At 41.5% G+C, this 15,915-nt stretch overlaps 1 protein-coding gene across 1 annotated transcript in view; it reads left to right on the top strand.

The window, feature by feature from the left end:
- Nucleotides 1-15,898, top strand: part of phactr3a (phosphatase and actin regulator 3a) — a 34,555-nt gene extending 18,657 nt beyond the window's left edge. The window contains exons 2-12 of the mRNA XM_069660120.1: nucleotides 880-1,044; nucleotides 3,581-3,748; nucleotides 4,388-4,600; nucleotides 6,574-6,802; nucleotides 6,896-7,146; nucleotides 8,524-8,677; nucleotides 13,620-13,675; nucleotides 14,076-14,137; nucleotides 14,305-14,445; nucleotides 14,773-14,849; nucleotides 15,270-15,898. Coding sequence (XP_069516221.1) covers nucleotides 880-1,044; nucleotides 3,581-3,748; nucleotides 4,388-4,600; nucleotides 6,574-6,802; nucleotides 6,896-7,146; nucleotides 8,524-8,677; nucleotides 13,620-13,675; nucleotides 14,076-14,137; nucleotides 14,305-14,445; nucleotides 14,773-14,849; nucleotides 15,270-15,285 — 1,532 coding nt within the window. The 3' untranslated portion in view covers nucleotides 15,286-15,898. The remainder of the gene's footprint in view (nucleotides 1-879; nucleotides 1,045-3,580; nucleotides 3,749-4,387; nucleotides 4,601-6,573; nucleotides 6,803-6,895; nucleotides 7,147-8,523; nucleotides 8,678-13,619; nucleotides 13,676-14,075; nucleotides 14,138-14,304; nucleotides 14,446-14,772; nucleotides 14,850-15,269) is intronic.
- Nucleotides 15,899-15,915: the final 17 nt, after the last annotated feature.

The following is a 15,915-nucleotide window of genomic DNA, read 5'->3' on the forward strand; positions in this document are numbered from 1 at the left end:
CTGCAGATCCCTGGAAGGTCAGCATCACTTTGTGTGAGCTTAGCGGCATCTTGAAAAATAACAAAATAAGCATTTGTCTGCATGCAGAATATGAGATAAACACAAAAGTACATGTGGCTCAGCCATATGTAACACAGAAGACATGCAAACACCTAAATCATCATGGTTTTGTGGGATGAAATGATAAATGTACACTGCATGGAGCTCATTTTTGTGCCTGTTTTGCACCTCCTGAAAGCACTGATCAGTTGGGAGACATATTTCCTGTGAGAGCGATGACCAGAGTACATATAGATGTAGAAAAAGAGCAGAATATTACAAAAAAATCAGGTTGACACAATTAAACCAATCGCCCTGTTTCTACCAGGAAGTGGAGTTGAATGCTGTTTCTGGGAAAGCAGCGCTGCTGGCACACCTGTAGGTCTCCGGGGAAATGGATCTTTTTGTAGTCTTATGAGGCTGTCTGTGTTTCTGTGTGCCGTTCTCTTCCCTCCAAATTCTGCCTGTGAGTTTGTTATTTATTTTGCAACCTGACGTATGGCTCAAAGGGAGGGGATTCGCAGCCGTGAGGGAGTGTGCCGTGATCAAATTAGTGTTTCTAATTCAATCTGTTCACAGCACTTGGAGTCCATCATGGTTTATTCAGTAAGGTGAGCGTACTAATTGTGCTCTGGTTTCTCTCTCTCCCTGTCTCCTTTCACCTACTTCTGCACATTTGGTGATTTTTTTTTTCATCCCTGCATGTCTATTATCTCCACCCACACACTGCAACACACTCCTCCTCCCCTTTACCCTCTCTTTCCTTACCCAATTTCATCCTCCTGTTGCATCTCTGGACCCTCCTCTGGGCCTCCTTTTCCTCCTCCTCTGTCGCTGTAGTAGAGTTGGTCGACCAGCAGAGGGTGCTGAGGACCGGCTGCCTGGTGTCCGGGGTCCACACTCCACCCATCCGACGTAACAGCAAGCTGGCCACCTTGGGGCGCATCTTCAAGCCCTGGAAGTGGAGAAAAAAGAAAAACGAGAAGCTCAAGCAGAGTTCCACAGGTACAGAGCTGGATGGGTGGGAGTAAGGTGAAGTGATGGGAGTGGGTGGCGGTAGTATTTCCATAAATAGATGCACACACATTCCAATCCCACGTTTCTCCTCATCTCCTGAATTAAGTTAAGAAGTGGTGATAAAAAGGGGTGGGTGAGTAGATATGGCAAATCATACTGTAACTGTTTTAATTTAGTCAGTCCTCATCAATTTATAAGGATCCAGAGAAAAGTTAACTACATTTACACTCAGTATATAAAAATCTGCAAAATAACATCAAGTTCAATATAATTAACTTTGCTCCCGAGCGTGTTATCAGACAAAGCCCCAGTTTGTGCCTCTTGTGTATTACCGTCACATTGAGTCACAAAGCTGAGCATCTCTTTTGTTCAAAAATATATAAATAAACCCAGAAGGTCATTTAAAAACAATCGCATCTGTTCTGAAGGTATTTTCAGAATCCTCAAAGACCTTTCTGTCCTTCATGATGGAAAAAAAAGACCTCTCTGCTGAAAATAATGATCGCAAATCTATTTTCTTATCCAGGAAGTCAGAAATAAAACATGTCCTTGGACAAAAAATATGTTGATGATAATGTTGAAAAATGAAAATACAAGAAATGTAACATCAACACAGACAAATATAAGTGATAGTTAAAGGCTTTAAGTTCATTTTAAACTGAAACTCTGGACCGCTGTGGTCGTGGCCTTCAGGAGACTCTGGAGGAGAGGAGCTTCTTGAGTAAATAACCTACAGCTAAACTTGATAATCAGTACATGTGTGCGTTTATGATGTTTGTATGTGTCACATAGACTGTATGGTGTTAGGGCTGATGGTGACACGGCATGAAGGAGTGAGTGGGCGTGTCTTATCCCTCCCAGCCCTGCCCAAGTTGATACAGTGATGCTCTAAAGGTGTCAGGGTAGATGCACTTCAGCTGAAACTCTGGGGTTTAGTTACCCTTTAATTTATATAAATTTAGCTAGGACCTGTCGTTCCGAGCTACCATTTTTGTATGGCTCACAACACAGAGCTACAACTTGGGCAACAGGTTAAAAATATATATATTTTACAGGCAACTGAATGTTTTTCCTCCCAGATGGTTAGAGGAGTCTTTGAGGATTCTGAAAATACTTTCCAAACAGCACCAAACTAAGTTTTCTTTCTTTTGGGGTTTCTAACTCGCCTGCTAGTCTATTTATTATTCAGTAAAATATGTTCTTAGCTCTGTGACATGATAGAAATGTGATAGAAAGGCTACGTAAAAATATAACTTTTTAGTTCAATCAGTATTCAAAGATGTAATCTCGAAGTTCTCAGTTCCGTTCTCTTTGGCGGCACTTATGGCGATAAAAGGTAACTGTGAGAGCACACTTGCTTGTTATACATGCAGTGTTGCATGTGTGACGTCCACGGTTGTAACTCTTGATTTTCCTCACTGATGGTTGCTTCCCGTTTTAGACTGTTTGCCTTCATCTGAGCGTTATATTTGTTTATTTTTCTTTGGATTTTCACTTATTTATGAAGTTGTTTCTGTAGTCATCGATAGCCATAGTAGATTACTGTTTACTCGTAACACTTGCAAGAGCAAGCCGCTTAGCTCCGCCTACACTCTCTGGCAGACCAACGACTGCTTGGTGATGGAAAATGCGTCACTAACTGGGCGCCCACTGCAGGCTTTCATCAGTTGGCCATTGGCTCAATCACCATTGTGTTAACCTCATTCAGCGATAGATAGTGACTTAACAGACATTTATTTAAATCAACATGAAAATCTTCGAGATAATTACTTTAAGAGAAGTGAACTTTGTAAAATCACACCACAATATGATCAGAGTCTCATTATACAATCTCACTGAGTGATTACAAACTGTTATATTGACTTTTTGCAAAGTCACCTTGTGCGCCTGCCTTTAAAAGCAGTCATAGCCAGTACCTGCAGTATGTGTAGCATTACATATTTGCTGAACACAAGGCTAAATGTGATGCTCTTGCTGTAATGGAGAGTGCTGTTGACTGAAGGTGACATAAAGACTGAATGTCATTCAGGGAAATGGTCATAGTTGGTCACATCAGATGTCTGATGCAGGGTCCGTCAGTCTGTCCTTCCAGCAGGTTGTTTCACTCTGCTCACACACACACGTGATGTACTTAGAGGTGGGTGCTAATGCTTAACTTGCCTTTTCATGCGCTCATTTTTCTCTTGATAATATTACCAAAATATTCAAAAAAAGATGCATTTTCATTAATCTTATGTCTACTCATATGGAAGTGTCTTTTTCACTTCTATCTCAGAGTGCAGAGGTTGAAATGAAATGCCTAAATAAGCCTTTCTAAATACAATCACTATTAAACTTAGCACGCAAACACAATGAAGTCCGATGGTCACAAAGTGGAGTTTCATTCTAAGATTTGAATCAGCTGTCTGAAAAGAGCATCAATAATAGAGATTACTCTCTGTTACTCTACTGGACATAATTCATATGAGTGATCTGCAAAAGTCCTCACATTTACACCTCTTTCTCCCGTCTCACCCTCTCACAGATGTAGCATTATCCAGCAGTCTTCTATGCCATGACCCAAACTCCCCGACCCAGGGCTGCTGCTCAGACGGTGCCGTCCTGCTCGGAGGATTCGGGGGACCTCTACACCCAAACCTCACAGTCAGCAGCGTGGAGTACCTCGGCCCTGAGGAGGAGCTGCCCCCGCCTGGTAGGACGATCCCGCGCTGTACTCAGACTCAACTAATCAATGGAAGTTATAGAGCTGCAAAAGCAACAGATGAAGGGAAAATGGATTTATAAAGTGGCTAGGTGTCTTTGCAACAGCTTTATAGCAGATCAATATGAGAGTGTAGATCGCTGTGGTTTTTGATAAAAATCTTGAAACCATCTGAATGAATATGGAGGATTTTTATACTGTTGTCTTACAACAAATGTAGCAAAACATGTTTCTTTTTTCTAACCACAAAGCAGTTGCTTAGTGTGAATCATTTGTCTGATCATGAACCACTAGGGGGCAGCAAAGACTTTCAATGCTTTTCTTTGTGTCTACGCTTATCTGCCATGAGGTCTACAATATGCATATTTGTAGGTGTAAATTCAGTGCAATAAAGATAATTTCAGCATAGCTGGACATTGTTGAACTTATCATTAGTAGAGCTAGTGCAGCTTGGTAATGTGTTACAAACTGCATTACAGTTTCATTCAATTAAAAAAAGTTTTTAAGAAACAAATTATGACTTTAAAAAAAACAAAAACCTTCCTATGTTTTTTTTTTTGTTTTTTTTTTCAGTTAAACTAATGTATATTTGTATTTCATTTCTTTCCCTTCGTCAATGTCGCCCACTAGCTGCCCCTCCTCAGGACTGCGATCAGGCGGATGAGAATGTATCACTACCGCAGGAAGACGGAGGCGAGGAGGTGCATCCTTCCGGGGATTTACCTGAGGGGCTGAAGGATGTGGGAGAGCAGATGGAGGAAAGAGCAGAGGTGGAGATTCCTTCAGGACATTCTCCACCACAAGTACCTCCCAAACTTTTGCCCACGCTGAGTCTCGGAGATGGTGAGTTATTTGTATCTCATACTCAGTAAATATGCATTCACAGAGTGTCAGTATAAAATGTTTGTACTACAGTTTAAACTACGGTCGGCTGTAAAAAAAGAAATACTTAAAGAATGAGTAAAAAAAGGACACACATACCTTAAATGAAGTTAAAGTACCTATAACGCAAAATAAAAAATACTCACAGGTATACTGTGTGTGATATACTGTTTTATACAACAGTAGAGGCATTCCATGAGTGCTGATATAGAGTACAACATCACTGGGACTTTTCTCCTCAGCGTTGGTTCTGAATACTGTTAATTAAGCGAGGGAGTGAGAGGGAGTGATCTTCACGACTTTGAGTGTGATATTGCTTTTATACAACACTTATACAAGCGGCAAATAGTAGTAAAGAGTAAACATCATTTTTTGCTCCACAATTTAACTGAAACTGGACTTTTGTTGCCAAGCAACCCAAACATTCTCCTGCACTCTGTGTCTACAGGTTACCACAGATCAGCTGTTTTTTTTATCATGAACATTTATTTGTTTGTTTTAATTTATGATGCAACCAGTGAAATAAGAGTCTGTTGACTGCTGTGTGATTCAGAGGTACCAGCCTGATCAATGTAGACATAAACGGTCTGCTGTGATGTCAATTAACGGTATTCACAACACATGGCTGAGGCGGAGTGATACACAGAGTGAAAAGTCCCCGTGATGTTGTACTGTATATCGCCATTCATGGAATGCCTCTTATCCAATCAGATTACTTGGTTGGAAGTAACTGAACGGAACCCTTGCGTCGGGGTCTTGTCTCACCCTGAAAGGGGCCCGCCTATTACACAGCTTTTTACTTACCAGTACTTTTTACACAACATTATTTTTTTGACACAATATATTGATTAGGAAATGTTTTTATAATATATATAGAAATTAATATTTTTCCGTTTAAAAATAATCCGTTACACACACAATGAGAGCTGCAACTGTTAACTCTGTAGCCTTCATAAAAGGAGGTAACCAAGCTTTTTTTTAACGCACATTAAACGGAAACATTTCACTTCTGCTAAACTATGACAAGGTGAACGGGATCGCAGAAATCAGCACCTGATTGAGGTTTTCTGTCTCATTACTGTCAGGGTCTGTTGACATTTTCTTTTCCATTCACCGTCTTAAATCTTAAATATATTAATAGATTATTGATACTCATACATAAATGTCTAAACAGAATTTAACTGTTACTGCTACCTTGAATTTTACAGTTTGAGAGTTAAATCCAGTTTAGAGGTTGGTAAGATATACAGTATCTGAGTGGTTCTTAATAGGAGACTTTTTGTATGTGAAACCTTTATATAAAATATAATATTAACTGCAGCTGTCAACTTAATGTGAGGGAGTAAAAATAAATACTATTTTCTTAAATGCTGTGGATTTTAAATACATGGTTGGCCTAAAGTGGAAACACTCAAAGTGGCTCAGAGTTGTAAAAGCTTCTTTGCACAGGTGTAGAAAATAAACTGAGGGAATAACGAATAAAGAATTAGATGTGTTGAGCTGCTGCAAAAATGCATTCAAGCTGATGTACTGGAGTCATGGTTGCTCAACAGATTACTATGATACTCAAAGTCGTTTTGTTTTGGTATTCTGTAGTTTGACTGATTAGAAAAAGCCAAACTTAACTATTTAAAAGTCGTAAAGTAGTTTGTTTTGCAATATCTTTGAAAGAAAACTTTGTTTCCCTGTGTTGCTTAGATGTTTACCTTTCTTCTCATATTAAACAGATGCAAGTTAAGTGTACTGGAGAGCCTAAATTCCCATAAGTAGAATTGTAAATGGAAGTTTTACAACTTAAGGTCCATAAGCTTGGATGAATTCCAGTCCCCAGGGCCCTTTAAAAAATATGAGGATAAGAAAATGTAAAAACAAAGAGTCACACATTCTGAAAATTAACCCCTTATGTTTATCTGCTCTTTATCCCTCTCTCTCAGATTCAGGCCCTGTGTCGCTCCCAACTCACCTGCCAAACTCCTACCTCCCCAAGGAGCCTCCACCCAGGGCCACAGAGAGCATGGCTTCAATGACCCTACCGCTACGAGGGCCCCTAGCCAACCCCTCAGGGTCCCCACATTTAGGCAACATGATGCACCCTCCTATGCCCCCTAGCTGCATTATGGAGGAACTGCAGCGAGCCTTTGCTTCCAAGAACAGACAGGAGAGGTGAGTTCTCAGGTTGACTTATCCTAAATCTTTTATATTTAAATTCCAGATGTTATCATTAACTCCTTTACCTTCCTCCCTGTGTCCCCTCAGTGCACGTGAGGGGTGTGAGCAGGGCTCACCTCCCCGCCTGTGGTGTTCTGACGGAAGGCTCTCCCGCTCCTGCAGCTCCGAGAACCAACACTCATCATCTTTGGTGGGCGGCTGTATGGTGGGTGGAGGGTCTGACTGGCCCAAGAAGGAGGCGGAGGAGAATAAGGAGAACGTGCGGCTGGACCAGTGCTTCTCCAACACCTCAGGCCTCCCCACCGACTTGGACGGCTGGAATGATTCCGTCATCTCTGGTGGGTAGAGGAGCTTACACATTCACAGCAGTCTGTGAGCATTCTGACATTCAGGCATAAAATGAAATAATAACTTACAGATGAAAGTGTTTGAAATTGTGTACATCTGTATTGGGAGAACAACACGACACGTTCTGTAATCTGCATGGATGCGTGGATACTAGAGAGGCAAAGCTTTGTTGTTGAATCAATGAGTTTGTGGAATTTAAAGCTATTATGAGGAACATACGGTTTGTGTTGATTTTGGCGCCCCCTGTGGACAAACATGTACCTCTTATCTCTTTGCTGATTTTGTCCTGTACATACCTAAGTGGTGGTTTTTAACAAAAAAATCGAATACTGCTTTCTTTTACATCATATCTATAACTCACTTTACATTTTTGCCCTGAAAAATGTAAACAAAGGCATCATGAAGTTAATCGCTCTGCCTGACACCTACCCCCCGCCAGCAGTTTCAGACATTAAAAATAACTATATAGAAATAATCAATCTTGACGCTGATGGTCTGGTTTTCTTTTGTAGGTCATACAGAGACATTGGAACTAATTTCACTCTGTTTCATAACCAGCGAAAAACTCATCACAGGAGCTTTAATTTAAAAAAAAAAAAAACTTGACAAAAACCCACACAGAATTATCAACTGACTCAGCGGTTGCCCACAGCTTCTCAGAGTATTCTTTTAAAGGTCATTAGTTTTCACCAAAAGTCTGCTCAGCAGACCAAAAAATATGGCAACTACCTGGTGTAAATTGTGGAGCATTTAGCTGCTAAAGAGCAAAGTAGCAGCTAAATAGTTGATAGAGACCATAACTGAGTTGAAATAAGTGTAAATATGTGACGTACATTCGTAAGGTGGCCCTAAACATGGCTACAACCTAATGCTAATGTCATTCTGTGGCTGCTTTGTGTGACAAAATCACCAAGAAACATTTTAAAGTGAATTTAAAACATTCATACAATCAGATGGAAATATATCGGTCTTTCAATTATTTTGACCCTTGCTAAAAAAAAGGAAAAAAAAAGAGGGCCCTCATAACGGCCTCAAAGTCCTTATTTTGGCAGTTGATATTGTGGTTTATAGTAAATTTCCCCCTAACAGTTATTCAAATTATGACTCAATCCAGCTGACAAGGTGGACCTGGAACTTCCTCTCTCTGTCGATATACCTTGAAATTACACTGTAAATTACCATCACTGTGTGCGGAAGCTTGTCAAGTGGTAGGGTTAGGGTTAGGGGTAGTGGAAGGCTAAATTTAAAAACATTTTGTTGGACATAAAAGGGAAATTAAAACAATCGTATCGATTCTTTTTGAGTCTACATAGAATGATAATAAGTCGTAGTTTCCTGTGTGTTAATCCATGCATGTGTGGTTTCAGGCACACTTCCTCGCAGGCTAAGGAAGGAGCTGCTGGCTGTCAAACTACGAAACAGGCCCAGCAAGCAGGAGCTGGAGGACAGGAATATCTTCCCAGCAAGGAGCGACCAAGAGCGCCAGGAAATCCGCCAGCAGATTGAGATGAAACTGGCCAAGTAAGTAATGAAATCTTCTCTACGCTACTATCTGTGTTGGTGGAGTTTACAGTGATGTATTATCATAAAAAAATTGCGTGGATCATCGCTGAACACCAAGAGATAAGGTATTTGTTCTTGCAATAGACTTTTGACGTGTTAAAGTGTAATTTAGAGCTGCAACGTTTAATCGTTTAATTAATTAGTTGAAAAAGAAAAAAATAAGGGAGTGCTGCACTGGGTCCAAAAAACTGGTGTAGATGGTCCTGTAGTGAAAAATAAGGTGAAGGACCAGGTGTTCATCAAGGATAGGGCAGGTAATAAATAGAGACAAAGAAAATAAATGACTGTCCAGCTATCTGATGGTAAAAAAATCCAAGGTGTGGCGAGGCAGTCAACAGGCATCCGAGGCACTCTGGTGTAGAATAAAAATCCTTTATTATAACATGGATCAAGTCAACGCGTTTCAACTCAGCGGTCTTCATCTATTAATCAATTAATTAGTTGATCGAAAGAAAAAAAATCACCATATTTTTGTAAATGTAAAGATGATCTGCTTAGTATTGTATGTGTTGGTTTAAGAAGCAAATTGAAGAGGTCACTTTGGGTTTTAGGAAAATATGATGAGCATTTTTCACAACTTTTTGACACCAAACAATCTTAAAAATAATCTGCTGATTAATCCATAACAAACACAATGGTTTGTTGCAGACCATCTTTATTAAAATAGCATCTTTATGAAAATATAGAAAGAAAAATAGTAGACCAAGAAGCAGGAGAAAATGTGGGTAGTGTTTAGATAAAGTTAAACATAAAGACACAGTAGAGAGCAGACAGGATGACTCACATGCAAACCCATCTTTGGGAGGTAAACCTATGCTCTTTATTGCGTCAGTTACACAACACCCAACAGTAGGAGGAGGTGAGGTAAAAAAAATCTAAAGGGATTATGTGATCGTTTTGCACAGATTTAATTCATGTAGGTATATAATCTGCTTACTGTACACTGTTTGGGTGTAATGCTTTTTACTGAAGGCCAATCCACGTACTGGGAAGACCCTCTATTACATCTCAGCCTAGCAATTTCACCTAAGACTGAGAAGATTCAAAGTGTGGGGAGATGATGCAACTTTCCGAACCAAATGTAAGAAAGTTCCGGAAATGCTTTGGTGCCAGAAACACACACGTGTTAAGTAAATTCCTGGATGCTTTCAAAGGTGCTATTATAGTCACAGTATCTGGAAGGCAGCAAGTTGAACACACGCTGCTTCCAGGAACTCTCCTTGTACAAGATGCACCAGTGAAGTTTGTACCTGCTGGGTCGTTTATAGAACAACTGACTTTTCTAATACAACCGAGAAGCGTGATGTCCAAATGCTGTCAGCAGCAGTCTGGTGTGTGGATGTGTCACAAGACCGGCACTCCTTAACACCAACGTATCAAACAGAGGCACGCTTCGACGTTACATAACCTGCTGTGCAATAACACAGCCGAGAACGGAGCGCCACCCACACTTTCTGCAGAACATCTATCGACTGTCTGTGAGACGACTAAGAATACAGCCTCACCGTTCTATTCTTAGATTCACTGGAAGAATCTTTTTGTTGTTTGAGAAGCTGTGTATCTGTTGGTCACAAGTTCACAATCACACTGTTTCTGGAAAGGTGAGGACGGAGCATGACTGTGGCTTGCATAAGAGCGAGCAGGGTCTGTGTTTGTAGAGGTGGAGAGGTTCCACTTGTGGCACAGCAGTGAGAGTAGCTGCTCATTATATAAAGATGCAGCTCTGCACAGCACCTGAATGGATTGGTGCACTCCTTTTGATTTAGGGCTGTTTACAATTGCAGAATAAATTAGCGATCTTGGCAGGATCATCAAGGACTCTTAAAGGAGTGTTTTCATGTGCGTCGTGACGATATAAATAAAACAAAAACAGTAAAACCTTGGAGTATAAAAGCTTCATCAGGAGGCAGCTGTTAAGTTTACTGCTTTGTTTTGTCTGGAGTTATAATCTCTCCCGACATCTGTCAGGCCCAAGGCTCTAAATAAGCAAGACAAAAATACTCCTTTTCCTGCAGTGTCAAGCTTAAGCAAGAAAACGTGTTTCCATCTTACAACATGTGCATAAATTGAAGGCACACTGCACCATTTTTGGAGGAAATCCTGGCTAAAAATAGCTCTGAATGGTGAAGAGGAGAGAAAAAAGGCTCATTCCCCCTGAGAATTCACACTGAATGACAAAACAATCCATCACACACGCCTCTGGATTTCTGCAAGTGACTCCCACTGTAGATTCAACCAGCTCTTTATTCCGTCCTATCTGCAGCTCACAGTGAAACCCTACTGTTACATTAGCTGCCGATCAAGCAGAAAACGCCATCACAGCGCTCATGGTGGATAATGACACCTTGTCTATTCGTTGTGTCAGTGATAGATGACCTTTCTATCTTTAGAGACTCCCAGCCTGGTACTCGTGCTGCAGCCACTGTTTCTAATCTTAGTCCCTGGCTCTTTTCAATAATGCATCTCCCCATGCACTGCCTTCCCTCTACAAGTGTGCTGTCAGGGAGTTATATCAGCAGAAATAATAGATGGGAGGAGCAGGTGGGGGCTGCACATGAAATAAGAAGAATGCCGGGAATGGCCATTTTTGTCTCTTAGCGCAGTTGGCAGCTTAGATAAAGGATGAACGCCTCTGCCACCCACTGTTTTCTCTTTCTTCTTTGTTTCAAATTGTCATCCCTCCCTTGGCTGCCATAGTTAGATTTTCTGTTCTCACTCATTTTATCACAGAACTTCCTGAGGGGCAAACGGAAACCCTGATGCCAACAGGCGTTTATGCGTCATCATGGTATTCTGGGGATGCCTTTCGAAATTTTTTACCCATTATAACGTGGATGCAGGAGGCAAGCCGGTGCCATGAGTCAATGTGTCGCCTCATGTTGTGATATTTGCTCTCTTCCCGGAAAAACATCTCATCTCATCTGAGAGCATCACAGGGTAGATCATGCTTTGTGATTCACTCTGTTCCCGAAAAAAGAGAAATGTGACCATGCTACAAAAATAGAGTTTAATACTGACCGTGATCTCAGATTTTTCCAGCTCACAGACAAACAGAAAAAAAAAGGAAAGCAGCGTGTTTCTAAAAATAGCCTCAGATGCTCAGTAAGGCACACACAGCTCTGTGTGTAATAGTAAAATCTCCATTAGTGTGTTGCTGGGGAGAAGTGAGGATGTCTGTGGGAGGACTCTCGTGTCTCAAAGATACCAATGTTGTTGCTAAGCAACTCAGCCACCAGGTCAATAATACAGTGGATGGTTGTATTCGCTGGGGCTTTGGAAGTGATTTTCCGTCTCTTCTGTTTAAAATGTAATAGTGCGAGAGCTCTCAGGTAACTTTGTTTATGAAAGAGCTGGGAAGCGTCGTGATGGGCTGTTTCTTACTTGATGAGATTAAAGTTCTATTGAAAGTGAACTATTTAGATAACAAGGGAAGATAAAAACACAATAGGAGGGAAATGATCAAATTCCGATGTCCTGATTAAGTTCAGAGATCTAACATCGATTCGTATAATTTTTGTTTTCTGAGGATAAATTACTAGGGGAGTCATTTTATTGAGTTATTCTTCAGGCTATTCCTGGATGTCTCGCCACACGTGTAAATGATCAGATTGATCGCTTGCCTGTAGGCATTGCTGTGTAGTTGTCTGCCAGTGTGATTTAGCTTCTATTTAGCTTTCTCTGCCCTGCTCATGTTGCTTTACTGATGTAGAAGAGATGTAGTAAACAACTTAAGACAAATGCTTATTACATAATGCAGATGGGTGCTGATGCCTCTTTTGTTTAAATGATGGTATCTGTTATTAGTCCCATTAAAAAAGTATATATAGGGTTTAAAGGTTGTAAATATTAGCTATCAAGTGCCCGTCAAACAGAGGCACACACACACCCGGGCCACACAGCTCCTTCATGGGTGTCCAGGTCTCAGTAGGTGTGACCTAACTTTGATCTTTAAGGGGACAAAACTATAAAGTGTCCAGCGTCACCCCGTGTGAGAGGATAAAGAGAGTCCTGCTGTGTAGCGGCATTCTGTCCTTCCCACCTCTGGAGGTGTACTGTGGGGTGTGCCACACACTGTCTGGAGCTGAGCCCTGTTGTGCAGCTCACATTTATTATTTATACAAAGTTAGAACAGTTCAGAGGAGTCCGGGAAAACATTGGACTTTAGAGACCTTTGGGATGCTTTGATGGTGGAGCAAACGTAACAGCTTGAAACAAATGTACCAGGTGTGATCTGTATGTTTAAAATTGATTGCTATAGCCTAGTGGAATAAAAGAGATTAGAATTGTAGTAGATCATAAAATAGGTTCGTTTTTTTTTAATGTATCAAGTATTTTATTTCGTGTTTCTCTTCCATTTACGAGAATACAAAAGAGGAGAAAAAAAAAACAGAACTGATGCAACGTGTGTAAAAGAGTGTTCCAGTAGCCCAGTGTGCAGCAGGAGGAGGTTGGGGATGCCGTGAGTAGGAGCCTATTAAGCTCCGCCCCCTACAAATTATGCATGCAGTAACCAGGGAAACTAGGGGAGTCGCGCCCAGGCAGGCGATCACGACCCAGTTCAAAAGCGCCCGTAGTCTGAGCCGAATAGTAGAGGAGTAAAGGAGCTGCTACGGTGAACACTAAATGCAACACGGCGTCTGCACCTGAGATGCAGCATCCTGAGACCGAACAATAACTCGGCTGGGAATTCTCAAACAGGAGAATTTGCGCTTTTTTGACTATTCCAGATGTGGGGAGCGCCTCTGCCGAAGCAGCATAGCCGCGGTTTGGATGCGAGATGGAGACATAGGGGATTCCTCTCGAGAACGCGCACAGTGAAGAAACTACAGCCGGTTTAAAGAGGATAGCGGACAGTTACAGAGAAAATGGTTCAAAACGTGGTTTTGGTGTTTCTCCGCAGGAGGCTGAGCCAGAGACCGAATGTGGAGGAGCTGGAGAGTCGGAACATCCTGAAACGTAAGTTTCCACACTTCGATTTCTTTTTCCAGGCCACCGTCATTTCACCCGAATACTTATATTTAAGAAAACAATTTAAATTTTTAAAAGTGTAAATCAAAAACACAAAACAGGGCAAGACAATACATAAAAATAGCAGATTGCCCGGTGTTGTACATTATTCAGGAACCACAGAACGCATGAGTGCACATTCCGTCTCTTCACCGTGAACCCTGTGGAGGTGGTGGAGTTACAGTATCTTTCATATTTTTACACCGAATCAGTTCATTATTATTGTATGATTATTGACCATTTAAATCATTTTTTTTTCATTTAAATAAAAAAATACACTGTTGTCTTACACAGTATTTACTTGATGATGTTGAATGAATCTCTAATTTGGCTGTTTTCTTTTTTCCAGAGAGAAACGACCAGACAGAGCAAGAGGAGAGGAGGGAGATCAAACAGAGGCTAAACAGAAAGGTAAATAATTGTGTTGTTTTTTTTGTTTTTTTACATTTTAAAGATATATATATATCAAGTGAACATTGTAATTGTGAAGCATATAGTAGACTGGTGAACTTAGACTGAATATAATGAGCTCTAAATAATATAATAATAAAATATTTCTCCAACTTCTTGTGTTCCAGCTCAACCAGCGGCCAACAGTAGATGAACTCAGAGACAGAAAGATTCTGATCCGCTTCAGCGACTATGTGGAGGTGGCCAAAGCTCAGGACTACGACAGGAGAGCAGACAAGCCCTGGACTCGGCTCTCAGCAGCGGACAAGGTGTGTACATGTGTAGGAAGAAATAACATATTGACTTTGAAAAACAGCCAGACATGTCGACCTTTGTGACCTGAAACTTATCAGAAAACGTGTTCACTATTTGGGCCAGTTTGATAACAGAACTCCCAAAATACTGACTGAGACTGTTTGCATTGCATGTCGCTGTTATCAGCTTATCTCATAAATCCCCTGTTCCCTTTAGAGTTTTTAGGCTGATTCTATTTTCTCTTCCCCCTGCTGTCACTTTGCTGTTCAAAGGTTGCAGCACCCCAATGGCCCAGCATGCACTTAGGGATGCACTAACACTTGTTTTCCTCTTCCCCACAGGCTGCCATCCGAAAAGAGCTGAACGAGTTTAAAAGCACCGAGATGGAAGTGCATGCCTCAAGCAAACACCTAACGAGGTCAGTATTGTGAAGAGCATGTCTGTGTGTAGTATGTTTGGGGAAGCATGTTTAGCTCTATTCTGGGCAGCAGCGGTCTAAATATAGCTCTCCTTGCCCGTGCAGAGAGCACTGAGGAGCTAAAGATAGATGGGAGCGCTTCTAAAAGGGGGTGGGGGTGGGGGAGGATGTCCTCTAGAGAACTCGTGCTGCCACAGAGGGAGAAATGATAAAATGCCAGGGTGTCCATGGCTAAGCTTTGAGAATCAGGGGTCCTCATGAGCTGTAACAGTGACCCAGAGCGAGCGTGGGATGCGAGTACATCAGCGCATTTAATGAAAGTTAAAAATAGCCACGTCTGCAATAAAAGGGTACAGTGACAAAGGCACCCTCTGCTCTCCTCGTTTTGCTCACGGTTTCTCTGCATGTTTGTGTCCACAGGTTCCACCGGCCATGAAAGCAGGGAGTTTCTTCTGTGAAGAAATGCTGAGCTTGGAAATTTTCTGAAGCTGCTTGAAGCTGCTCAGCTGGGACAGTTCAAAGAGCCTGGAGCCTCTTGGTCTTCAGCGCGTCTTTAACATTCTTCCAGCACCCTCGACTATCATATCATCAGTATGAGGGCACGGGTGTGGGAGAGAAGATGATTTGCGGCAGTGTGTCCTGGAGACTACTGAACGTCGCCTTATGGAAGCTGGCTGGTGGAAGAGGACTTTGGAGGAGCCTCGGACTCTCAGGATGAGAGTGGAGGAAAAAAACAATCTTGTCATTCAGTCAGTGTTGGGTTTTTTTTTGTACTATTTCATGGACTCCTTTGACAAGGCAGTGTGAATCCGTGTAGTGGGAGGAAGTTGTGCATGTGACCAGCTTCACCTTTTCTTAACTGATGAATAATGTGTCACTTGGACTGTGCAGGGACTGTGCAGTCTGGGGGAGGTGGTATTGGGGATGAATTTGATATTAACTGTACATACAGTATGTCAATCTGAATGAGACCGTCGATGTCTTCACTGAAAAGAGAAATACCTTTGTAAGCACTACTTGTCTTCAAAATACAAGGTCTTTTTTAAGAACGTCTTGACTCATGTTT

The sequence above is a fragment of the Semicossyphus pulcher genome, unplaced genomic scaffold (assembly GCF_022749685.1).
Source record: "Semicossyphus pulcher isolate SPU_LCO1_2020_fin unplaced genomic scaffold, fSemPul1.0.p SCAF_13, whole genome shotgun sequence".
Taxonomy (NCBI): Eukaryota; Metazoa; Chordata; class Actinopteri; order Labriformes; family Labridae; genus Semicossyphus; species Semicossyphus pulcher.